Source organism: Oncorhynchus tshawytscha, linkage group LG05, assembly GCF_018296145.1.
Source record: "Oncorhynchus tshawytscha isolate Ot180627B linkage group LG05, Otsh_v2.0, whole genome shotgun sequence".
NCBI lineage: Eukaryota > Metazoa > Chordata > Actinopteri > Salmoniformes > Salmonidae > Oncorhynchus > Oncorhynchus tshawytscha.
The window spans coordinates 66,197,899-66,223,617 of record NC_056433.1 but is presented as its reverse complement, the minus strand read 5'-3'; the positions used below and the strand labels follow the sequence as shown (position 1 = coordinate 66,223,617).

Below are 25,719 nucleotides of genomic sequence, written 5' to 3'. Positions count from 1 at the left end.
AGTCTTGCTCTTTCTAAATCTCAAGCAGCTGTTTATCCATTGCTATCACCCTATCTTATATCTGCCTAAACAACACCACTATTCTACACAATCATAATGTAACGTCTAATAAAGATACCTGATCTAAAACATTGTTGGGTGAGGGAGAATTTACAAACACTTAGTTTGAGTTGGTTTAGTAACGCAATGCATAAGCATAACAATGTGTTTTAATGTTATACAAACTTCAAACAGGTGTTATAACAGTTATACGTAGGCCTACAGTTTTTATTATTTGTTAAATCTTTATTTTACTAGCTATAACCACTAGGCTACCCTGCCGCCCCAAAGTGTGCACCTACACTGCAAGTAGGTCTACACTGTAAACCGCCTACATGCTACGTAACTCATTAATCACTACCATGTAACTACATAGGTTTTAGGAAAGTTGGACCGAAAGAGTTAACAATTCCTTCACGTTAAACTGCTGGTTGACATTCACGGCTTTCCTGGGTTCGAGCGTTTCTCCCTCCTACTATTCCATGATGTAACTCTGTTCCAATGAAAACAGGTGGAATTCCCAGATTCCTCCAATCCCGATCTGCCTTGAGAATCCGTGGGAGAGAGTGAAGAGGCTGGTCATGGCGCTGTAGTGAAGTTCGGCAGGGGAAATTCGGCAAGACCAGAAAAGCACAAATTTGGACTATTGTGTATAGTGTTTTTGGTTATAAGTGCTTTTACGTTGTTGGAAGTAACCTTGGGCTACTTATTTTTGGAAGTGAGTTGATTCGCAAGAGAGCGACGATTGTTTTTTATCAGACCGGGAAGCCAGCCTACTCGCGTGAGCAATAGATACAAAGTTAACGTTCGTTACACCTAGCCCACTGGATATACTAGTGTGACACTCAGGTGTGGGACGAGTCCAGTTGCTACGATGGACCACTGGAATTAAGGAATTTGGGACTCCTGATTTTTGTCTGGCAGCGTTTTGGATTAACAAGTGACGTTAAATTCCTTTCCGTGTGTTGCGAAAACGGAAAGTCGGCAGTCATGCCAGCGAAAACAAAGTACAATCTTGTTGACGATGGCCATGATTTGAGAATTCCATTGCATAACGAGGAAGCATTCCAACATGGGATCAACTTCGAAGCCAAGGTGAGTTGTTTGTATATGTTATTGTATTGATATTATTTGCTAAACTATCATTAACTTTTGACAAACCAATGTTGGATTTTGCTTAATAAGGTTTGCTAAGTATCAGCCTAGGCTATATCCTGGGCTAATCCCCCTTCTACGTTTCCCACGTTAATGTTGTTAATATTGTTGTTTGAATATCGCAGTAGTAAAAACAAATATGGTAACATTTATTTAATTGCTTTCTGTTTTGTTCCTAACCAGTACATCGGCAGTCTGGACGTGGCGCGGCCGAACAGCAGAGTGGAGATCGTGGCTGCTATGAGAAGAATACGGGTTAGTTATGCCCTTCATCCAAACAAACTAGTCACCAATCTCGGCTACTGATGTTCCATTGCGAAACAATGCCATAATGCCCATGTAGGTAGGCTAGGCCATGCGATAAATCTGGCTGGATTTGATGACAAGAAGAACGTGAAAGAACTAAGCACAGATGCGCTTATAAAAGTGTTCCTATCTGGGTGGCCTGGCTGCGTACCGGCTCCAGCGTAATTTAACCACGCCACTAGAAAGTGTGACAAATCAATCGACAAATGACTCTGCTTTGCAGAACTAAATCGGGTTCGTTAAGCAAAATATATTACTCGGGTTTATAGGCTCCTGAAAATTGTACGGGCCGCTTTTTCTTGTTCTCATGTGGTCCATGCGGTCGGACGGTGATCAGGGATGGCGCTTTTTGAAGTGAGGCAATGGGGTGGAAATGCTTTATATAAACGTTTCGCGGTCTCGTGCTCTTCATTGGTCTTATATTGTCTGATCGTTAGCCTATGTTCATCTTAAAATATTGATCTCAATATTCACCACCATCCTGTGTTTCTTGTCTTGTGACCATGTACTTGTTTTATGTCCTGTTGAATTTCTATAGTTGTATATCCTGATAATTCTGGCTGTTTGGTGAAGGTAGGCTATGTCATTACTGTTTAACCACACAAGCAAAGGTTATAGGGTCAATATTTGCTCATGGCCCTGGCTTACAAGTTCCTGTAAGTGTGTGTGCAGTTTGAGTTTTATCTCAAGAAAGATTACTATGGAATATCACTTCTCCTCAGGAGAAAGTTTTTATCTGTGTTTTTCAAATATGTGGAATATCAGAGAGATGAGAGTTATTCCATACTCCCACCACACAACAGGGCTTTGTATCATTGTTTGTTATTTTTAGACATTGTTCCTCAGATGTTCTCTTGTCTAGTCAACTCACACAGACATACACACACACACACACGCACACACATACACGCAAGGTGCAAATGATCCTATTAATTGTTTGAAAGCCGAGACCCCCTGCCCATAGTGCGGACCCCTGCCGGGGCAAATCAGCAGCTGTTGTTGTTGGCAGCAGAAAAGGCTCTACCTCTTACTGTGTGAAAATAGTTAAAACAGGCCTGGTCAACACAAAGGACGGAAACAGGCATCTGGGCCTGGTATGCGAGCTCTGGACAGACTGTCCGTATGGACTTTAAACTTTCAAGTCACATTTTTACATTGCGGTGTACGTATTACTGTGTAATTATTCCTGTAAGTACAGTGTACTCCTAATAAAAATAGTGTACTTTGTTCGTATTGAACAGTATGGTATTAGTTCAAAGGTCAATATGTAGGCTTGTTGTAAAATAACTGTGTTGGTTTGTCTCACTGTTAACTTATCTCGCTAGTCTAGCAGCAAATTAGTGTTCATCAGGGTTTTTCCCTGAGTCATGTGTCATTGCGGTTGCTAAGCAACTTGTTGATAGTGTGTGTGTCACCTATCAGAACTGCCATACCTGGTAACCAATAAAAAAATAGAACAGCCAGGAACGGCCAATTGTCGGGAATAAGAAAAAATCCTATTGGGAAATAATGCTTTTTAGCCTATTAATTGATGAAATACCAGTCAATGGAAATACATTTGATTGGTCATGCTTATTGGTCTATAAATTCATTTTCATAATTTAGTGGAATTAAATGGGCATGTATGTACAGTATATTCGTTATGTAGGCCTATCTTATTTATCATGCATACAGCATACATATACAGAGCCGTTAATGGAAAACTGTCAGACAGTGCGAGAGCTGCTGCCACAGCATCTCAAACAGCAAACATATTCAACGGAAGGCAGGCTTCATCAGTGTGTCACACACCACTTTGCAATGAGCTAGTTGCAGTATGCATTTTGAAAACATATACTTAATTGTTTGAAACCTCAACATTTGAATACATATTATGAGGGGGCCTTGCTCGGACCTTGTGGGGAGCCCCGCAAAACTGTGCTGTGCCACTGACGCACACACACATACGAGTCATCCACACACACACTTTTGCAGAGAGCCCATATTTCAAATAATCCATTCTTCTCTGAGTATTAAATGAAATTTTATATGAATGATTTACACCAGAGCATTATGAGAAATCTGTGCTGGGAGATAAATAGTAGAAGGGGAAGAGAATCAGGCTCTACATCTTAACTTGGCCTCCCTGTATAGCCTCAGTACTGGAGCTGCAGCTCTTCAGAGGAGAAGAGACCTTTGCAGTGTCTTAAAGGGATTCATTTCTCATGCATCTGCTTTAGCTGGGTTAATTGACGGTGCTCTGATAGACCAGCAGAAGGAAATGATTAGAGACAGACCAAGGAGGAGAAGAGAGCTCCACTGCGCCAGAATACATCAATTGACTATGACTAGCTTCTAATTCTGCTGTCTAGATGATGCTCTGATGCCCTTTGAAACATCATCATCAGTTTATCCATATGTGACCGACTGCCTCGATTCGGTCTAATGTAGTAAAATTGAAATTGTGTTTTTTACATTGGATAAAAGTAGAGAGTCAGAGCTACAAAATGATATATCATACACTGCACTTGTAACCCGCCTTTTGAGAAAATGTTCCTTAAATGTTTTGGTACACCTACTGGAGAGCTCTTCCTCTACACCTATTCAGCATCGTTCACACCCTCTTAAGCCTTGGCCCCACCCATCTCTTTAAGGATTCACATATGTGGCCATCTGCAAAACAGAGTGAGTTAGATATTGTAGTAAACAACCAAAGTTTTCAAGACTAAAAGGGGTTAAAGTAGTAGCCTACAATAAGACAAATCTCCAGGTAAAAATACCCTTTATCTAGTCCTTGGCCTATATCCTAATCTGACTTTTGTGCAGGTCATGATGTTCTTCACATTACTGTCATAACCACACTATATCAAATCAAATCAACGTTTATTGATTTCTTTTGGGTGCGTCAAAACTGAGCTCACTCAGTTTTAGCTCAGTGCTGATTGGCTATTCTTTTATACTTTTTTTATTGAGGGATGTCAAATGCTCGCTGGCTTCCCTTGCATTCAACAATGTCATACTCTTTATGACAGGACAGAATCAGATAGATAGCCTATACATACAGAGACAGAGGGGCGCTGTTTCACTCGCTTGGATGCTTTCTCCGTTGAGATACAATCAGGCTCTTGCGAATTGAAGGAAAATTGTGAAAACATAGAGAGACTAAATAAAGTATTTTATATGTTTGTTTAAAATATAAAAAATTGGGGTGGGGGGGGGCTACTTCCCTTGGCGTCCATGAAAACACACCACTAATCATGAGTATCATCCGATCCAAATATCAACTGTCAATTTACGGATACGATTATGAATACGAGTATGGTCATGTCGGCTCACCCCAACCAGACACACTTGTCTAAATTGATGGGTCATGTGAAAGAAATGCTATAACCACCCCCCCAGCCACATAGCTGAGTGGATGGTTTACTATTGTCTAGACAAGTACACTTGTTCATGAAATACTACAATATATGACCGTAATCAACCCCAGACACTCCTGGCTAACTTGATGGGTTATGGGGCTGCTGGTCACCTAGTGGGGCGGCCGGTCGCCTAGTGGTTAGAGCGTTGGGCCAGTAACCAAAAGGTTGCTAGATCAAATCCCTGAGCTTCTGTCTATAACAATCGGTTGTGTTGTGTCAAGGTAAGGGTTGTATGCAGAACATAGCTCTATTTGGTAAAAGACAAAGTCTATATGGACAGCTCAAATAAGCGATAAGAGAAACGACAGTCCATCATTACTTTAAGACATGAAGGTTACTCAATCCAGAAAATGTATAGAACTTTTAAAGTTTCTTCAATTGCAGCCGCAAAAACCATCAAGCACTATGATGAAACTGACCCAGAGTTACCTCTGCTGCAGAGGATAAGTTCATTAGAGTGACCAGCCTCAGAAATTGCAGTCCAATAAATGCTTCACAGAGTTCAAGTAACAGACACATCTCAACATCAACTGTTCAGAGGAGACTGGCTGAATATGGCCTTCATGGTTGAATTGCTGCAAAGAAACCACCTACTAAAGGACACCAATAAGAAGACACTTGCTTGGGCCAAGAAACACGAGCAATGGACATTAGACCAGTGAAAGTCTGTCCTTTGGTTTGATGAGTCCAAATGAGAGATTTTGGATTCCAACCGCTGTGTCTTTGTGAGACGCAGGGTAGGTGAACGGATGACCTCTGCATGTGTGGTTCCCACCGTAAAGCATGGAGGAGGAGTTGTGATGTGTGAGGGTGCTTTGCTGGTGACACTGACATGTATAGTTTTGAGTCATCTGCAAAGTAGCCACCCTTTGCCTTGATGACAGCTTTGCACACTCTTGGCATTCTCTCAACCAGTTTCATGAAGTAGTTACCTGGAGTGAATTTCAATTTACAGGTGTGATTTTTTAAAAGCACATTTTGAGGAATTTCTTTCCTCAATGCTTTTGAGATAATCAGTTGTGTTGTGATAAGGTAAGACTGGTATACAGAAGATAGCCCTATTTGGTAAAAAAAACAAGTCCATATTATAACAAGAACAGCTCAAATAAGCAGACGCATCAGAAGTCCTCAACTGGCGGCTTCATTAAATAGTACCCGCAAAACACCAGTCTCAACGTAAACAGTGAAGAGGCGACTCCGGGATGCTGGCCTTCTAGGCCTCTGTCCAGTGTCTGTGTTCTGTCTTCTCTCGGTACATTGACTTCAATACAAAACCTAGGAGGCTCATGGTTCTCGCCCCCTTCCATAGACTTACACAGTAACTATGATGACTTCCGGTGGACGTCCTCCAACCTATCATAGAACAATGCTGTAAGTAAATTATTTGCCACGGAAATAAAGCACTCCACACTTCATCGTCGTTAACAGTTGGGAAAAATGGCAGAGAGGGAAACAGGGAAGCGACTGCAGTGAAGGCCAGTTGTGCGTCGGCCAATTGTGCGTCGCCCCACAGACCTCCCGGTCGCGGCCGGTTACGACAGAGGCTGGGCGCGAACCCAGAATCTCTGGTGGCACAGCTGGCGCTGCAGTACAGTGATGCTGGACGGGCGAGCAGGTGCGGGCAGTGATCGGTTGAATAGCATGCATTTAGTTTTACTTGCGTTTATGAGCAGTTGGAGGCCACGGAAGGAGAGTTGTATGGCATTGAAGCTCGTCTGGAGGTTAGCTAACACAGTGTCCAAAGAGGGGCCAGAAGTATACAGAATGGTGTCGTCTGCGTGGAGGTGGATCAGAGAATCACCGGCAGCAAGAGCAACATTATTGATGTTTACAGAGAAGAGAGTCGGCGCGAGTATTGAACCCTGTGGCACCCCCATAGAGACTGCCAGAGGTCCGGACAACAGGCCCTCCGATTTGACACACTGAACTTTATCAGAGAAGTAGTTGGTAAACCAGGCGAGGCAATCATTTGAGAAACCAAGGCTGTCGAGTCTGCCAATAAGAATGTGGTGATTGACAGAGTCGAAAGCCTTGGCCAGGTCAATGAATACGTCTGCACAGTAATGTCTCTTATCGATGGCTGTTATGATGTCGTTTAGGACCTTGAGCGTGGCTGAGGTGCACCCATGACCAGCTCTGAAACCAGATTGCATAGCGTTTAAGGTATGGTGGGATTCGAAATGGTCGGTAATCTGTTTGTTAACTTGGCTTTCGAAGACCTTAGAAAGACAGGGTAGGATAGATATAAGTCTGTAGCAGTTTGGGTCTAGAGTATCACCCCCTTTGAAGAGGGGGATGACTGCGGCAGCTTTCCAATCTTTGGGAATCTCAGACGATACGAAAGAGAGGTTGAACAGGCTAGTAATAGGGGTTGCAACAATTTCGGCAGATCATTTTAGAAATAGAGGGTCCAGATTGTCTAGCCCGGCTGATTTGTAGGGGTCCAGATTTTGCAGCTCTTTCAGAACATCAGCTATCTGGATTTGGGTAAAGGAGAAATGGTGGGGGCTTTGGCAGGTTGCTGTGGAGGGTGCCGGGCAGTTGACCGGGGTAGGGGCAGTCAGGTGGAAAGCATGGCCAGCCGTAGAGAAATGCTTATTGAAATTCTCAATTATAGTGGATTTATCGGTGGTGACAGTGTTTCCTAGCCTCAGAGCAGTGGGCAGCTGGGAGGAGGTGCTCTTATTCTCCATGGACTTTACAGTGTCCCAGAACTTTTTTGAGTTAGTACTACAGGATGCCAATTTCTGTTTGAACAAGCTAGCCTTAGCTAGCCGGGCAATGGCATACATTCAGTAAATAAAGGCCTGTTTCAAATAAACAGCGGGTCTAAATGAACTGTTTATGACCTGTGCACCTACGTTACAAACTTTCATTTGGGTCATGATGGGTTTAGGGCAAATTGAAGTATCATGTAGTAGCCTAAACCTATTAATGTTACATTGAGCTGGGTGGCTGGAATATGAATGACAGTCATCCAATGTGGTGTAATCAATAATAAGGCCATGATCAATAATAAGGCTATGCTCCCTAATCTTAAACGGCACCGACCACCAGTGCTGTGTATGAATAGCTCAGTAGCTTTAATGGAAACTTTCATCAGTGTGGCTAAACTGTTGGGCCTTAGGGAGTATTGCTGTGGGGATGAGTGATCGCTAGCTAGCCTAGTGTTGTACCAGACACTTAACTCACACAGAGGGGCTGTGGGGCTATACAGTCATTGGTGTAGAGCAATTAGATATGCAAAAGGCTCAGCTGAGGGTTCCTCTCCCATCTGTTCTCTCTGGACAGTCTTTCTGTCAGTGGGCATGCTGTGCCTGCCCTCTCTCTATTCTCCCCAAAGAGCCTCTCACACACCGAGTTTGTGTGTGTGTGTGTACTCTTACTATCGGCAGCAGCAATGTATCCTCAGCAGCACTGACCCAGAGTGTGGAAACAGAGCCAAGACATAGTCGGACCCCTGCACTTGTTTCCCAGAGAGACTGACAGCTCTAAATCAAACCAGACCCCCCTCCCAACCTTCCTTTCTCTCTCTCCTACACTCTCTTTTTCTCCCTTAATCTCTTTCGCTTTCTCAGCATTTCTCCCTGACAGTCTCCCTCTCTCTATCTCTTTCCCTCCATCCCTCCTCCATTGAGCAAGTTATTCCCCCCCACCCCACCCCTCATCAGGAGGGAAACTTAAGCTGGGCGATATGGCCTAAAAAATCATATCTAAAATGTTTTATGTTTTCTCTAAATAAGCTTTGTTGTACAATTGAAGGTCAAATACACTGCATTTCAAACAGTCAGCATAAGCTAATGAATCAATGATCTGGCTTTCAAGTCTGTCTATGAAAATACCCTTTTTGTTCCAAATGTAACCAGAACCATACATAATGCACATTCACTAATAATGACTAACTTCTTCTAGCAGTCATTATCGAAAACACATAAACAATCTCTAAAGCACAAGCCCACGTGCTAGTGAGTAGCCAGCTAATCTTTATAGGAATCTTTATATTTCAAGTTTAGCCTACTTCGATCTATTTGCTAGCTAACAAGGCAAAACAGTAGAATTGCTATAAACACACCCTTCTTTATGTCTCCAACTGTTTGAACATGTTAGCCTGTCCACTTTGTTCAGATGTTGAGATCAAGACACCTTCCTTATTTCTCAGAATGAGAACGAGTTGCCAATTCCTTATATAATTGTGTTTTATTCTTATTGCACATTTATAAAACACAGACTAGCTAGCATAATAGTATTTGGCTAAATGCTACTAGTGTGACATGGTACCGCAATGCCGCATGCGACGAACTGGGCAAGAATTTTCCCAGAATCAATGTTTATCAATTGATACTCATTGATACCATTGATACCATTTTAGGAGTGTTTGCTCTTGTGCACAATTTGAGCAGTTGAGCCATAAAGGGTTTCGTTAGAAAGGTTAACTTCTCCTCTATTACAGTAAATTAATGGCTCATTGTGTTTCGTTGTTCATATGACTGATTCTGTTGGACCAGTGATCAAACGCAAATAGCGAGTGGTTTCACTCTCGCCAAAATCTGTCCAAAATAAAGCCAATGCATTTCTATAGGCTTATTTTGGACCTAAGCTTGTCGCCTGTCTTCCCGCCTTTGGGACAACAACTCCCATTGTTAGGCCAGAGACATGATCATCTCGTCATTATATGTAGTGCCTTCGGAAAGTATTCAGACCCCCCTTGACTTTTTCCACATTTTGTTACATTACAGCCTTATTCTAAAATGGATGAAATTGTTTTTTTCCCCTCAGCAATCTACACACAATACCCCATAATGACAAAGCATTTTTGCAAATTTATAACATTTTTTAAATGGAAATATCACGTTAACATAAGTATTCAGACCCTTTACTCAGTACTTTGTTGAAGCACATTTGGCAGTGATTACAGCCTTGAGTCTTCTTGGGTACGCTACAAGTTTGGCACACCTGTATTTGGGGGTGTTTCTCCCATTCTTCTCTGCAGATCGTCTCAAGCTCTGTCAGGCTGGATGGGGAGAGTCGCTGCAAAGCTATTTTCAGGTCTCTCCAGAGATGTTCGATCAGGTTCAAGTCTGGGTTCTGGCTGGGCCACTCAAGGACATTCCCGAAGCAACTCCTGGGTTGTCTTGGCTGTGTGCTTAGTGTCGTTGTCCTGTTGGAAGGTGAACCTTCGCCACAATTTTAGGTCCTGAGCAGGTTTTCATCAAGGATCTCTCTGTACTTTGCTCCTTTAATCTTTTCCTTGATCCTGTCTAGTCTCCCAGTCCCTGCTGCTGAAAAACATAACCACAGCATGATGCTGCCACCACCGTGCTTCACCGTAGGGATGGTGCCAGGTTTCCTCCAGACGTGACACTTGGCATTCAGGCCAAAGAGTTCAATCTTGGTTTCATCAGACCAGAGAATCTTGTTTCTCATGGTCTGAGAGTCCTTTAGGTTCCTTTTGGCAAACTCCAAGCGGGCTGTCATGTGCCTTTTACTGAGGAGTGGCTTCCATCTGGCCACTCTATAATAACTTGTTATGGTGGAGTGCTGGAGAGATGGTTGTCCTTCTGGAAGGTTCTCCCATCTCCACAGAGGAGCTCTGGAGCTCATTCAGAGTGACCATCGGGTTCTTGGCCACCTCCCTGACCAAGGCCCTTCTCCTCCGATTGCTCAATTTGGCCGGGCGGCCAGCTCTATGAAGAGTCTTGGTGGTTTCAAACTTCTTCCATTTAAGAATTATGGAGGCCACTGTGTTCTTGGGGACCTTCAATGCTGCAGGACATTTTTGGTACCCTTCCCCAGATCTGTGCCTCGACACAATCCTGTCTCGGAGCTCTGAGGACAATTCCATCGACCTCATGGCTTGTTTTTTGCTCAGACATGCACTGTCAACTGTGAGACCTTATATAGATAGATGTGTGCCAATCAATGTCCAATCAATTGAATTTACCGCAGGTGGACTCCAATCAAGTTGTAGAAACATCTCAAGGATGATCAATGGAAACAGGATGCGCCTGAGCAAAATGTTGAGTCTCATAGCAAAGGGTCTGAATACTTATCTAAATAAGGTATTTCAGGTTTAAAGTTTTTTTAATGAATTTGCAAAAAATGTCTAACCCCCTGTTTTCGCTTTGTCATTTTGAGGTATTTTGTGTAGATTGATGAGGGCAAAAATGATTTTATCAATTTTAGAATAAGGCTGTAATGTAACAAATTGTGGAAAAAGGGAAAGGGGTCTGAGTACTTTTCCAAATACACTGTACATATCTGTGGTGTAAATGGGAAGGAGCGTAGGAGACTAGACCAAAAAGACAACATGAACAAGCAGCATATGAAAACATTTTAAAAACCACGTTAATCAAAATAGGCATTGGAATGAATCTAATTAATTCAACATATTGCCCAGCCCTTAGTTTAAACTTTTGCTGATTCACTGTTTCTCTTAGAATCAGGCTGCCTTTTGTCGGGTTCTACAGTACCTAATGGAAATGCCTCTCTAATTTCAGACTGCTTTTTAGATTAGCCAAACCCGTAGTGATCCGCTGCTCCAGGAGCCACAGAGAGGTTAGTAATGCTCTGTAGCCAAGAAATTACTTAATAAAAAGGTACAAATGTTCTGTTTTGAGAAACAGATGCCTCACAAGTCCTCAACTGGCAGCTTCATTAAATAGTACCCGCAAAACACCAGTCTCAACGTCAACAGTGAAGCGGCGACTCCGGGATGCTGGCCATCTAGGCAGAGTTGCAAAGAAAAAGTAATATCTCAGACTGGCCAATAAAAAGGAAATATTAAGATGGGCAAAATAATGCAGACAAAGGACAGAGGAACTCTGCCTAGAGTGCCATTATCCCGGAGTCGCCTCTTCAATGTTGACGTTTAATGAAGCTGCCAGTTGATTGGTAAGGCGTGTGTTTCTCAAACTATACACTCTAATGTACTTGTCCTCTTGCTCAGTTGTGCACCGGGGCCTCCCACTCCTCTTTCTATTCTAGTTAGAGTCAGTTTGCGCTGTTCTGTGAAGGGGGTAGTACACAGATCTTCAGTTTCTTGGCAATTTCTCGCATGGAATAGCCTTCATTTCTCAGAACAAGAATAGACTGATGAGTTTCAGAAGAAAGGTATTTGTTTCTGGACATTTTGAGCCTGTAATCGAATCCACAAATGCTGATGCCCCAGATACTCAATTAGTCTAAAGAAGGCCAGTTTTATTGCTTCTTCAATTGGTACAACAGTTTTCAGCTGTGCTATCATAATTGCAAAAGGGTTTTCTAATGATCAATTAGCCTTTTAAAATGAATGACTTGGATTAGCTAACACAAGGTTCCACTGGAACACAGGAGTGATGGTTGCTGATAATGGGCGTCTGTACTCCTATGTAGATATTCCATTAAAAAGCAGCCATTTCCAGCTACAATAGTCATTTACAGCATTCACAATATCTACACTGTATTTCGGATCAATTTGATGTTATTTTAATGGACAAAAAAATAGAAATGCCCAGTTCTTGAAAGAAAATCTAAGTGACCCAGAACTTTTGAATGGTAGTGTATATATATTTCCTACTGCTTGACAAAAAAGAATATTGATCGACCAACAGCCTATCAACCAAACAATCGACCAGTTGACTAAATGGGTTGAGCCATAGTTTCCATCCATCCATCCCTCCACACACACACACACACACACACACACACACACACACACACACACACACACACACACACACACACACACAGTCTTGCTTGCAGCTAACCTTGTGGGGACATACAATTCAGTCCCATTCAAAATCCTATTTTGCTTAACCCCTAACCCTAATACGTACCCTTTCCCTAACCCTAACCTTATGCCTAACCGTAACACTAATTCTAACCTTAATCCTAAACCCCCTAGAAATAGCATTTGACCTTGTGGGGACCAAAGAAATGTCCCCAGTTGGTCCAATTTTTGTTTGTTTACTATTCTTGAGGGAGCTTCTGATCCCCACAAGTATAGTTACACACACACACACACAGCCTTGGAGCCCAGTGACACTCTTAATCTTGTCACAGGGTAATGTAGCCCAGATGCTGCAGGCATCCTTACACCTCTGATCGTATTTCATTTAGTTATGTAGAAAAGGTGGTTACTTTATTGGAGAGGGAATGGCTTTCTCCCCAGCAAAATGTCAGTTGAGAAATCACCCTGACTGTACCTTTCATCCTGGCTGCTAGGCTCTGAGAATGAATGGAGGCACATTGAACTGGCTGCCCTACACAGACATGCACATACACATACACACACACTCACACACATAGCAACACCATGGACATCTCAAGGGGAGGTCTGGAGAGCTGTGATCTACTATGCTGATTTAACACTGGTGAATCACTGTCATAGTCCTGTACCAATAGCCTCCTCCAGAGAGAGAGAGGGAGAGCTGAGTATCTATTCTCAGTGGGTCAGTGTTTTATCCCAGAATTGATGGCTTACATTCATTAACACACTCACAGTCATACACACACACACACACACACACACACACACACACACTAGGGATAATGTTAATATAGTCATGTCCATCTCTCCCCCTGACCTTGGCTCTCCTCTCATCTGTCAACTCCTGTTCGGCTGCATCTCAACACTTCTAATGGCTCTTCCTCTCCTCCTCTCCTTTCCTTCATTTGCACTAATGTTCAACACGTACGTTCAGCTATCCAGGGTTAATAGTCTCATACTCCCTAGGCGACAGCATGTTCCTTTTATTCTGCAGCTGACCCCACACTACTGATATATTACTTCCACAGCCTCAGTGCCCCTAGTTTCTCTTGGTTTTTATATTTATTCACCTCTCAGTCCCTCCCTCACTCACTATCCCTCCTTCTCTCCCCGTCTCTGTAAGTGGTGGAGCAGGACCCAGGGCCAGACTTATTTACTGTCGTTTTTCACCCTGACTGACAGGTCATCTATTGTGCCGTGTGTCAAAAAAAAGAAATGATCCAGCTACACATGGCTGATTGTCTCACATTTACCGAGAGGCGGGAGCAGGCCTCATTTGTTCTAGTTTAGCTGAGTCAATTTGCATAGAGCCTATTCATCACCTGGGTCCTACCTCAGCTCTCTCTCGCTTGCTCGCTATCTCCCCCTCTCTCACACATACACCTCTCTCCCCTCTCTTACCCCTCTCCTTTCCCTTCTTTTGGACTTCTCGCTCGCTCACTCCTCTCTCTCACCTCAACACTCCCTCTCTCTCTTTCTCTCTCTCTCTCTCTCCCTTTCTCTCTCTCCTCTCCTCTCTCAGCTCAACACCCCTTCTCCATCTCTCTCTCTCTCGCTCTCTCACATATACACACTCACCTCTCCCCCATCTCTCTCTCTCCTCTCTCCCGGGTCGCTGCAGGTGTTTCTACATGATTGACGTTCAGAGTGGAGTCAGGGTGACTTGGCAGAGAGTGAGGCAGTGAGAGCCCTTCTGTCAGGTTGATGCTTGACTGCCAGATCTGCATTATAAAAACATTGAGACCTCTCAGAGTGTATGTCCACTTCCAGCTGATTTATAGACTGGTCTTTTCAAGTCCCAATCATCTGTGTTGTCAACAGAACTGTGTGGAGCTGACACTGCAGCTGGGATGATGCTGATGCATTTGATCCATAACTAGCAGAGCACCCAACATGCTCTTTGGGTTTTTCTTATATGCAAATGTCCTAAGTAGAGGTCAGTCGCGGAGCAGTGGAGTTATAGAAGATGTAAAACAGATCTGAGCAGCCAGCCATGCAGGCCAGGCCAGTCACAAACGATGCACTGCCACTATGTCTAACTCAGACGGCAGAGCATTTTAATTCCAGGAAATTATGTTTTGCCTCGTATTGGACACACAAATAGCTGAATATCAATTTCTTTAATGTGGTGATTGGACATATGTAATTAACTGATCCCGTTCTGTGTTTACAGCCTCTATATATCGCTCTCTGTTGGGAACCAGTTATTAGCCCACATTATGGTCTGAGAGGGATGTAATAGCCATAATAGCAGGCTTAGGCAGGAAAGCACAGCAAGAATTTTCTATTTCCCGATTAAGCATTTGCGGTTTTATAGGCTAATGAACAACAGTGTAAAATGTAACAATGTTCAATGATTTCATTAAAGCACCCCAATAAACAGTCTCTAAAATAGTTATTAAAAAAGTTAGACTTAAGGCAGAGGCAACTATATCTCCCTGTGGAAATGTTCTTCCATAAAGGATTCATATTGACCCAGTTTTTGGGATAAAGAACATGTTTTTCTTCACCAGGTGATGTATCTTTACTTTCACAAACAAGTTTACAGCGTAATTGGCATGTATGAACCAAGCATGTTTGCAGGCAGTCAGACTCAGCTCACAGAAAGGGTCATTCATTCATAACATTTGAAGTCAGTGGAGTAGGCCTGACTTATCTTTTTAAGTTTAAACACTAAAACATTTGACTGTGTACATGCTGGCATGTGTAGGCCTCTGTATCATTACATGCCAGTTATTGTGTGGAAATGGGGCCGCCTGCTAGCAGCATTAAACACCAGTCCTCACAGTACATATACTAACACATGATCAATCAGAAGGCCGTGGAACAGGGGCTGTGTGTGTGTGTGGCTTTTTACATCTTCCTCTGATCTGCTTTGATTGTGTTTAGGAGAGTTTTTGATTGGCTTGTCGTGTACGGGAGAGAAAGTAATGGGGCTTGATCAAGGCTCTACAAGACACCACTGAAACTTTCATGGAGGTATAGAAACAAACAGGGAAACCACAGAAACACAAACAACGGAATAACAGCTGTTTCAAACCCTGTTCCTTCAGCCTAACATGCTGACCAGACCGAACACGCGTGCTCAGGCATGGCAAAATAAATGTACACATACATGTTATTCAATCATTGCACCCACACTGCTCGCGCGCGTCAGCGAGAGTCTGCATAGCCAATTGCTAAAATAGAACTTGGTTCTATTTGTGACGCTGGTTTTTAGAAGCACATACCCATGTGGGTGATTGAAAGATGAACTGAGGTCCACACTCCAGTCGGTTGTGGTAATGCATCTTAAAGTTGGTTGCCAACCGCCATATAAAGTCCACATTTTTTGTTATTTTTATTTAACCAGCTAGGCCAGTTGAGTACAAGTTCTCATTTACAACTGTGACCTGGCCAAGATAAAGCAAAGCAGTGTGCCAAAAACAACAACACAGAGTTACACATAAACAAACGTACAGTCAATAACACAATAGCAAAATCTATGTATAGTGTGTGCGAATGTAGAAGAGTAGGGAGGTAAGGCAATAAATATACTATAGAGGTGAAATAATTATAATTGAGTGATAGATGTGCAGATGATGATGTGCAAGTAGATATACTGGGGTGCAAAAGAGCAAGAAGATAAATAACAATATGGGGATGAGGTAGTTGGGTGTGCTATTTACAGATTGGCTGTGTACAGGCACAGTGATCGGTAAGCTGCTCTGACAGCTGAGGAAGATATAAGTCTCCAGCTTCAGTGATTTTTGCAATTCGTTCCAGTCATTGGCAGCAGAGAACTGGAAGGAAAGGCGGCCAAAGAAGTGTTGGCTTTGGGGATGACCAGTGAAATATACCTGCTGGAGGGCGTGCTACGGGTGAGTGTTGCTATGGTGACCAGTGAGCTGAGATAAGGCGGGGCTTTGCCTAGCAAAGACTTATAGATGACCTGGAGCCAGTGGGTTTGTCGACGAATATGTAGCGAGGGCCAGACAATGAGAGCATGCAGGTCGCAGTGGTGGGCAGCATATGAGGCTTTGGTGACAAAACGGATGGCACTGTGATAGACTACATCAGTTTGCTGAGTAGAGTGTTGGAAGCTATTTTGTAAATGACATGGCCAAAGTCAAGGATCGGTAGGATAGTCAGTTTTACGAGGGTATGTTTGGCAGCATGGGTGAAGGAGGCTTTGTTGTGAAATAGGAAGCCAATTCTAGATTTAATTTTGGATTAGAGATGGTTAATGTGAGTCTGGAAGGGGAGTTTACAGTCTAACCAGATACCTAGGTATTTGTAGTTGTCGACATATTCTAAATCATAACCGTCCAGAGTAGTGATGCTAGTCGGGCGGGCGGGTGTGGGCAGCAAGAGGTTGAAGAGCATGCATTTATTTTTACTTCCATTTAAAAGCAGTTGGAGGCCACGGAAGGAGTGTTGTATGGCATTGAAACTTGTTTGGAGGTTTGTTAACTTCTTGACGCTACCCATCCCTTAAGCGGGATAATTGTCATCAGCAACCGCTGAAAAAAAAATATATTAATATTCATGAAATCACAAGTGCAATATTGCAAAACACAGCTTAGCCTTTTGTTAATCCAACTGTCGTCTCAGATTTTGAAATTATGCTTTACAGCGAAAGCGATCCAAACGTTTGTGTAAGTTTATTGATAGCATAACAAAACATTATGTACACTAAGCATTAAGTAGCTAGGTCACAAACCAGAAAAGCAATCAAATTAATCGTTTACCTTTGATGATCTTCGGATGTTTTCACTCACGAGACTCCCAGTTACACAACAAATGTTCCTTTTGTTCCATAAAGATTAGTTTTATATCCAAATACCTCTGTTTGTTTGTCGCGTTATGTTCAGAAATCCACAGGAAATAGCGGTCATGACAACGCAGATGAAAATTCCAAATAATATCCATAATGTCCACAGAAACATGTCAAACGTTTATTTATAATCAATCCTCAGGTTAAAAAATATATTCTATAATATATCAACCGGGAGTGTAGGTTTTCAATAGGACCGGGAGAAACAATGGCCGCTTTACTCTGTAGTGAAAAACTCACTCTGAGTGCCTCCACCTATCCACTTACGCAATGTGATCTTTCTTGCTCATTTTCAAAATAAAAGCCTGAAACTATGTCTAAGACCTGTTTACACATTAGGGAAGCCATAGAAAAAGGAATATGGTTGATATCCCTTTAAATGGAGGATAGGCATGCATAGGAACAGAAAGGTTTCAAAATAAGAGGCACTTCCTGATTGCAATATCAGTTCTGTTATACTCACAGACAATATTTTGACAGTTTTGGAAACTTTAGAGTGTTTTCTATCCTAATCTGACTTGGCTAGGTCGATGAAGACGGCTTCACAGTACTACTGTCTTTTAGCGATGGCTGTTATGATATGGTTTATGTCCTTGAGCATGGCAGAGGTGCACCCATGACCAGCTCAGACCAGATTGCATAGTGGAGAAGGTACGGTGGGATTCAAAATGGTCGGTGATCTGTTTGTTAATTTGGCTTTTGAAGATTTTAGAAAAGCAGTGCAGGATGGATATAGGTCTATAACAGTTTTGGTCTAGAGTGTCTCCCCCTTTGAAGATGATGATGACCGCGGCAGCTTTACATTCTTTGGGGATCTCAGACTATATGAAAGAGAGGTTGAACACGCTAGCAATAGGGGTTGCAACAATTTCGGCTGATAATTTTATTCTTTAGAAAGACAGGGTCCAGGTTGTCTAGCCTAGCTGATTTGTAGGGATCCAGATTTTGTAACTCTCTTAGAACATCAGCTGTCTGGATTTGGGGGAAGGAGAAGCGGGGGGGTGTAAGTTGCCGCAGGGGGTGCTGAGCTGTTGGCTGAGGTATGTGTAGCCAGAAAAATGCTTATTGAAATGATCGATTATCTTAGATTTAGTGGTGACAACTGTGGTGACAGTTTAGATTCAGTGGTGACAGTGTTTCCTAGCCTCAGTGCAGTGGGCAGCTGGGAGGAGGTGCTCTTATTCTCCATGGACTTTACAGTGTCTCAAAACCTTTTGGAATTCGTGCTACAGGATGCAAATTTCTATTTGAAAAAGCTAGCCTTAGCTTTCCTAACTGACTGTGTATATTAGTTCCTGACTTCCCTCACATATCGCGGGGACAATTCGATGCTAATGCAGAACGCCACAGGATGTTTTTGTGCTGGTCAAGGGCAGTCAAGTCTGGGTTGAGCCAAGGACTATATCTGTTCTTAGTTCTACATTTCTTGAATGGGACATGCTTATTTAAGATGGTAAGGAAAGCAATTTTAAAGAGCAACCAGGCATCCTCTACTGACAGGATGAGGTCAATATCCTTCCAGGATACCCGGGGCAGGTCGATTAGAAAGGCCTGCTCGCTGAAGTGTTTTAGGGAGCGTTTGACAGTGATGAGGGGTGGTCGTTCCATTACGGACGCAGGCAATGAGGAATTGATCACTGAGATCCTGGTTGAAGACAGCAGAGGTGTATTTAGAGGGTAAGTTGGTCAGGATGATATCTAAGAGGGTGCCCATGGTTACGGATATAGGGTTGTACCTGGTAGGTTCCTTGATAATTTGTCTGAGATTGAGGGCATCTAACTTAGATTGTAGGACGGCCGGGGTGTTAAGCATATCCCAGTTTAGGTCACCTAACAGTACGAACTCTGAAGATAGATGGGGGGCAATCAATTCACATATGGTGTCCATGGCACAGCTGGGGGCTGAGGGGGGTCTATAACAAGCAGGAACGGTAAGAAACTTGTTTCTGGAAAGGTGGATTTTTAAATGTTGCAGCTCAAATTTTTGGGGCACAGACCTGGATAGTATGACAGACCTCTGCAGGCTGTCTCTAAAGTAGATTGCAACTCCGCCCCCTTTGGCAGTTATATCTTGTCGGAAAATGTTGTAGTTGGGGATAGACATGTCAGTATTTTTGGTGGCCTTTCTAAGCCAGGATTCAGACACGGCTAGGACATCAGGGTTGGCGGAGTGTGCTAAAGCAGTGAATAAAACAAACTTAAGGAGGAGGCTTCTAATGTTAACATGCATGAAACCAAGGTTTTTACGGTTACAGAAGTCAACAAATGAGAGTGCCTGGGGAATGCGAGTGGTGCTGGGGGCTGCAGGGCCAGGGTTAACCTCTACATCACCAGAGGAACAGAGGAGGAGTAGGATAAGGTTGCTGCTAAAGGCTATAAGAACTGTTAGTCTAGTGCGGTCGGAACAGAGTGTAAAAGGGGCAGATTTCTGGGCGTGGAAGAATAGATTCAAGGCATAATGTACAGACAAGGGTATGGTAGGATGCGACCCCAGTGGAGGTAAACCTAGGTATTGAGTGACAATGATAGAGGTTTTGTCTCTAGAGGCACCAGTTAAGCCAGGTGTGGTCACCGCATGTGTGGGGGGTGGAACAAAAGAGCTATCTCAGGCATATTGGGAAGGGCTGGGGGCTCTACAGTGAAATAAGACAATAATCACTAACCAAAACAGCAATAGACAAGACATATTGACATTAGGGAGAAGCATGTGTAGCTGAGTGATCATAGGGTCCAATGAGTAGCAATAGATGAGAAGAAGAAGAAGTAGCCTGAAGAAAGGAGGAGAGATTCCTAGAAACAAACTCGGTTGACCGTTTTATCTGTGGATTAATTGTCAGAGTAGAGGACCTTGTGCATTTCAGGTAAAATAACAACCCAATGTTTATATCCCAGGACAAATTAGCTAGCAACAGCAAGCTAGCTAGCTAAATTGCCTTAATTGTTTAATGCTTTTTGACCTGTCCCCAAATTAATAGAATTGGTTTGTTTTGTTTTTTGAACCTACGTGTCCTAATTGCATCTGGTGTGGGTGGACAAAATCAACTTGCATGCAATGGCGCACGCGGACGCACGCGTGCATGCGGTGTGGGTAGCATATAACAAGGACGTTGTGTGCGAGTGGAAGAGACGTCTGCCGAGTCTGGGCTCAGGGTAGAAGTGTCTAAGCATCGATCTAGGATCACCTTATTTACTGTGAACATTTTTACCACATAATTTCTTTGTATAGACCTGGCCATAAAATAAAGTCCTATCCACAACTCAATTGTGAATATGTAAACACATATTAGCATACACTGAGAGTACTCGATGTATGCTCTCTCTTTTTTGCAGTGTGTTTATATGTAGGCTACATACCAGATGGTGAAAAACACAAACTGGTAATATGTTCAAAAAAGGCATAAACATAGACAGCTCAATAGCCCGGATTGCTAGGCTGTTTTTAAGAATATACATACTGTTATTAATATTGTAAGTGCCTTGAACGATTCTGGGTTGTTCCACCTCAAAAACCACAAGAAAGAGGATTTCGACACCTTCAATCTCAGATTGTTTTGAAAATGTTTATGTTGTTAGAAACAGATAAGATTAGCAACATTATTTTGTTGAAATATAATTTGATCTCGAAAAATGAAGATAATTGATTGCACCCAAATTGGCCATTTATTTTTAGGATAGGATTCATATAATATTAAATGAATATAGTACCTAAGATCCGAATTGGACCAAACCTTACACCTAATAGCAGGAACAGCACCATCTACTGATCACAACCTGGTAATATCAGGATGTAGAGGACATAAACCTAACAACTTCAATGACTAATTTCTCTGAACATGGGAAAAAAAACATGACCAAATTCACTGAGAATAGATTACATAGGATGAAGAAACAATACTCAGAGCCACAGCTCCATACTGCTTGTCAGACATAGAGAACTGATACTGTATACTCGTTGGGTTGGGATTGCCATGGGGTGTGTGGGGGGGGGGGTGTCTGTTGGTGGCTTTTGACAAGATCTTTGGATTCCTCATGTCTTACTCATTAGCTAGGTTTCCATCCAATTGGCGACACATTTTCATGTGAGTATTCTAAAATCTGCATGAAAACAATATGCACATTTTCCCACCAGAGATGTTTCCATCAAATTGACTTGTTGCAGATGAAAGTCTGTGCATGATTACGTAGTTAACATAAAAATAACTTCTGTGGTTAAATTCCCATGTATCAAATAAAAAATACAAGTTAAATGGCATCGCATTTTCAACTCTACTGATGGTTTTGTCATAAAAAAAAAACGTTGCGTTGCGTTAAATAGAAAATGGGCCAACTCTGATCTTGACACGTGCACTCTAGTCTACAGCTGGCAGATACAATGCAGGTATAGGCTACTACATGATGAGAATATTATGGACAAAAGAGATAAATCCTTTTTTATTTGTCAGCAGCCAAGCATCGATCATCATGCCACTAGAATAAGATCCTCAACATTTATTTGAATGGAGCATCAAGCTAATCACCGTGCACTTTCACCACCCTGTGAAGTTCAACATAACTTATTTAGTCTGTAGCCTAATAAACAGCATACTTTCCCAACAAGTCTTATTGGGAGGACCACACAATATGTCATCACCTGCCTCCAAATTTACTTTGATATGATGGTTATTATATCAATATTTGCGCATAAAAGCGTTTCCACCACCATTTCTCGCATAATTCATTGTATCGACACAAAAAGATCCCACCTTGCCTAGTGTATTTTGCACTGGCATGGAAATGTGAGTGTAAGTACTAGCATTTCCTAGTGGAGAGACTCACACACACAAACATACACACACCATGGGATGAAAATGGTGTGTGTGTGATGGGGTAGACCTAGAGGAGCAAGTTTAACAAATCATACAGACCAGGAAGGAAGAAGGGGAATGAAGGACTGTAAGACCTTGTCTTCCAAGATAGCCCTACAAGTATGCAAACGTATAACTTTGCTGTTGCATGCATTGTACTGAGGCATTACTTTTCTAATTCTATCTTGAACATTTTTCTGGTGTGTTCTGGAACTTTCCCATAAGAGTTTCGATGCTACAGTGTGTCTCTCCCTGTCCATCGAAGTCTGTTTAATGCTCAATCTGCCATCTTAGAGGAACTCAGTGTAATTAGTCCCAATGAGGATCACCTTCCTTCCGGCCGCTAGACATTCATGTCATACAGACAAGCTGCTAGCCCTGTTTGACCCGGCTATGACGAGGCTCTGGGAACTAACTCTCTCTCTCTCTCTCTCTCTCTCTCTCTCACGCTCTCTCTCTCTCTCTCGCGCTCTCTGGCGCTCTCTCTCTCTCTCGCTCTGTATCTCTCACATATTGTTTTGTGTCACTGTTTTCCTCTCTTACTGTAGGGAAGAATGTATGCCAAGCAAAAACCATTCATTGCAAAGTTTAAGAAACCATATACCTACAGTGCATTCGGAAAGTATTCAGACCCCTTGACGTTTTCCACATTTTGTTATGTTACAGCCTTATTCTAAAATGTATTACATTGTTTCCCCCCTTCATCAATCTACACACAATACCCCATAATGACAAAGCAAAAACTGTTTTTTAATATTTTTTTTGCAAATGTATAAAAAATAAAAACAATGGAAATATCACATTTACATAAGTATTCAGACCCTTTACTCAGTACTTTGTTGAAGCACCTTTGGCAGCGATTACAGCCTCAAGTCTTCTTGTGTATGACTCTACAAGCTTGGCACACCTGTATTTGGGGAGTTTCTCCCATTCTTCTCTGCAGATCCTCTCAAGCTATGTCAGGTTGGTTGGGGAGCGTCACTGCACAGCTATTTTCAGGTGAGATGTTTGATTGGGTTCAAGTCCAAGCTCTGGCTGGGCCACTCAAGGACATTCAGAGACTTGCCCCGAGAGACTTGTCCCTAAGCTATGTGCTTAGGGTTGTTGTCCTGTTGGAAGGTGAACCTTCGCCCTAGTCAGAAGTCCTGAGCGCTCTGGAGCAGGTTTTCATCAAGGATCTCTCTGTACTTTGCTCTGTTCATCTTTCCTTCGATCCTGACAAGTCTCCTAGTCCCTGCTGCTGAAAAACATCCCCACAGCATGATGCTGCCACCACCATGCTTCACCGTAGGGATGGTGCCAGGTTTCCTCCAGATGTGACCCTTGCTATTCAGGCAAAATATTTTAATCTTGGTTTCATCAGACCAGTGTCTCTTGTTTCTCATGGTCCGAGAGTCCTTTAGGTGCCTTTTGGCAAACTCCAAGCGGGCTGTCATATGCCTTTTACTGAGGAGTGGCATCTGTCTGGCCACTCTACCATAAAGGCCTGATTGGTGGAGTGCTGCAGAGATGGTTGTCCTTCTGGATTGTTTGTATCCTGTATATTTGACTGTGATATGGGGTTGTCTCCCCTATCTTAAGATGAATGCACGTACTCTAAGTCGCTCTGGATAAGAGCATCTGCTAAATGACTAAAACGTGAAATGTAAATGTTTTACATATCTCATATTACTGTATTTAATTATAATTTATATTGATGTCACAAATGTATAATTGGACAATTTGATAAAAAGTATAGTTTGTTTCATTTGACTGTGTCAAACCTAGCAGTACTACTTATTTATCAGAGAGTTAGGCAGATATTTAGCATTTAGCAAAATACCATGATTATTTGCCTCTGAAATTAAACCATCAAGTGATACATTTTAAACAAATAGACAAAACAAATACAAATAGAACAAATAGTCCATCATTGTACTGTAACGTCTGCTTCCAGCTCTCACTCTCAGACACATAGATCCCCTGAACGCAGCTCACTCTCCAGATCCCAATCACCTGTCTTCTGATCACCTGTTCACACTAGAGGTCGACCGATTATGATTTTTCAACGCTGATACCGATACCGATTAACGTTTGAGTTCCTTGCTCAGAACATGAGAACATATGAAACCTGGTGGTTCCTTTTAACATGAGACTTCAATATTCCAAGGTAAGAGGGTTTAGGTTGTAGTTAATATAGTATTTATAGGACTATTTCTCTCTATACCATTTGTATTTCTTATACCTTTGACTATTGGATGTTCTTCTAGGCACTATAGTATTGCCAGTGTAACAGTATATCTTCTGTCCCTCTCCTCGCCCCTACCTGGGCTCAAACCAGGAACACATCGACAACAGCCACACTCGAATTATCGTTACCCATCGCTACCCATCGCTCCACAAAAGCCACAAGGGGAATAACTACTCCAAGTCTCAGAGCGTGTGACGTTTGAAACGCTATTAGCGCACACCCAGCTAACTAGCTAGCCATTTCACATCGGTTACACCAGCCATTAGGCTGATAGTCTTGAAGTCATAAACAGCGCTGTGCTTGCGAAAGAGCTGCTGGCAAGCACACGAAAGTGCTGTTTGAATTAATGCTTACGAGCCTGCTACTGCCTACCATCTCTCAGTCAGACTGCTCTATCAAATCATAGACTTAATTATAACATAATAACACACAGAAATACGAGCCTTTGGTCATTAATATGGTCGAATCCGTAAACTATCATTTCAAAAACAAAACGTTTATTCTTTCAGTGAAATACGGAACCGTTCGGTATTTTATCTAACGGGTGGCATTCCTAAGTCTAAATATTCTTGTTACATTGCACAACCTTCAATGTTATGTCATAATTACGTAAACTTCTGGCAAATTAGTTCGCAATGAGCCAGGCTGCCCAAACTGTTGCATATACCCTGACTCTGCGTGCAATAAACGCAAGAGAAATGACACAATTTCACCTGGTTAATATTGCCTGCTAACCTGGATTTCTTTTAGCTAAATATGCAGGTTTAAAAATATATACTTATGTGTATTGATTTTAAGAAAGGCATTGGTGTTTGGTTAGGTACAGTTGTCCAACGATTGTGCTTTTTTACGCAAATGCGCTTTTGTTAAATCATCCCCCAGCGTTGCATCGATTATGTGCAGCGCAGGACATGCTAGATAAACAAGTAATATCATCAACCATGTGTAGTTATAACTAGTGATTATGATTGATTGATTGTTTTTTATAAGATGAGTTTAATGCTAGCTAGCAACTTACCTTGGCTTCTACTGCATTTGCGTAACAGGCAGGCTCCTCGTGGAGTGCAATGAGAGGCAGGTGGTTAGAGCGTTGGACTAGTTAACTGTAAGGTTGCAAGATTGGATCCCCGAGCTGACAATGTGAAAATCTGTTGTTCTGCCCCTGAACAAGGCAGTTAACC

The 25,719-nt window shown here is 42.4% G+C and overlaps 1 protein-coding gene across 1 annotated transcript in view; it reads left to right on the top strand.

Moving 5' to 3' along the window:
• The first annotated feature begins 470 nt into the window (after positions 1 to 470).
• The window catches only part of LOC112251158 (carboxyl-terminal PDZ ligand of neuronal nitric oxide synthase protein-like), a 163,611-nt gene continuing 138,362 nt past the window's right edge, over positions 471 to 25,719 (top strand). The window contains exons 1-2 of the mRNA XM_024421949.2: positions 471 to 1,134; positions 1,378 to 1,449. Coding sequence (XP_024277717.1) covers positions 1,030 to 1,134; positions 1,378 to 1,449 — 177 coding nt within the window. The 5' untranslated portion in view covers positions 471 to 1,029. The remainder of the gene's footprint in view (positions 1,135 to 1,377; positions 1,450 to 25,719) is intronic.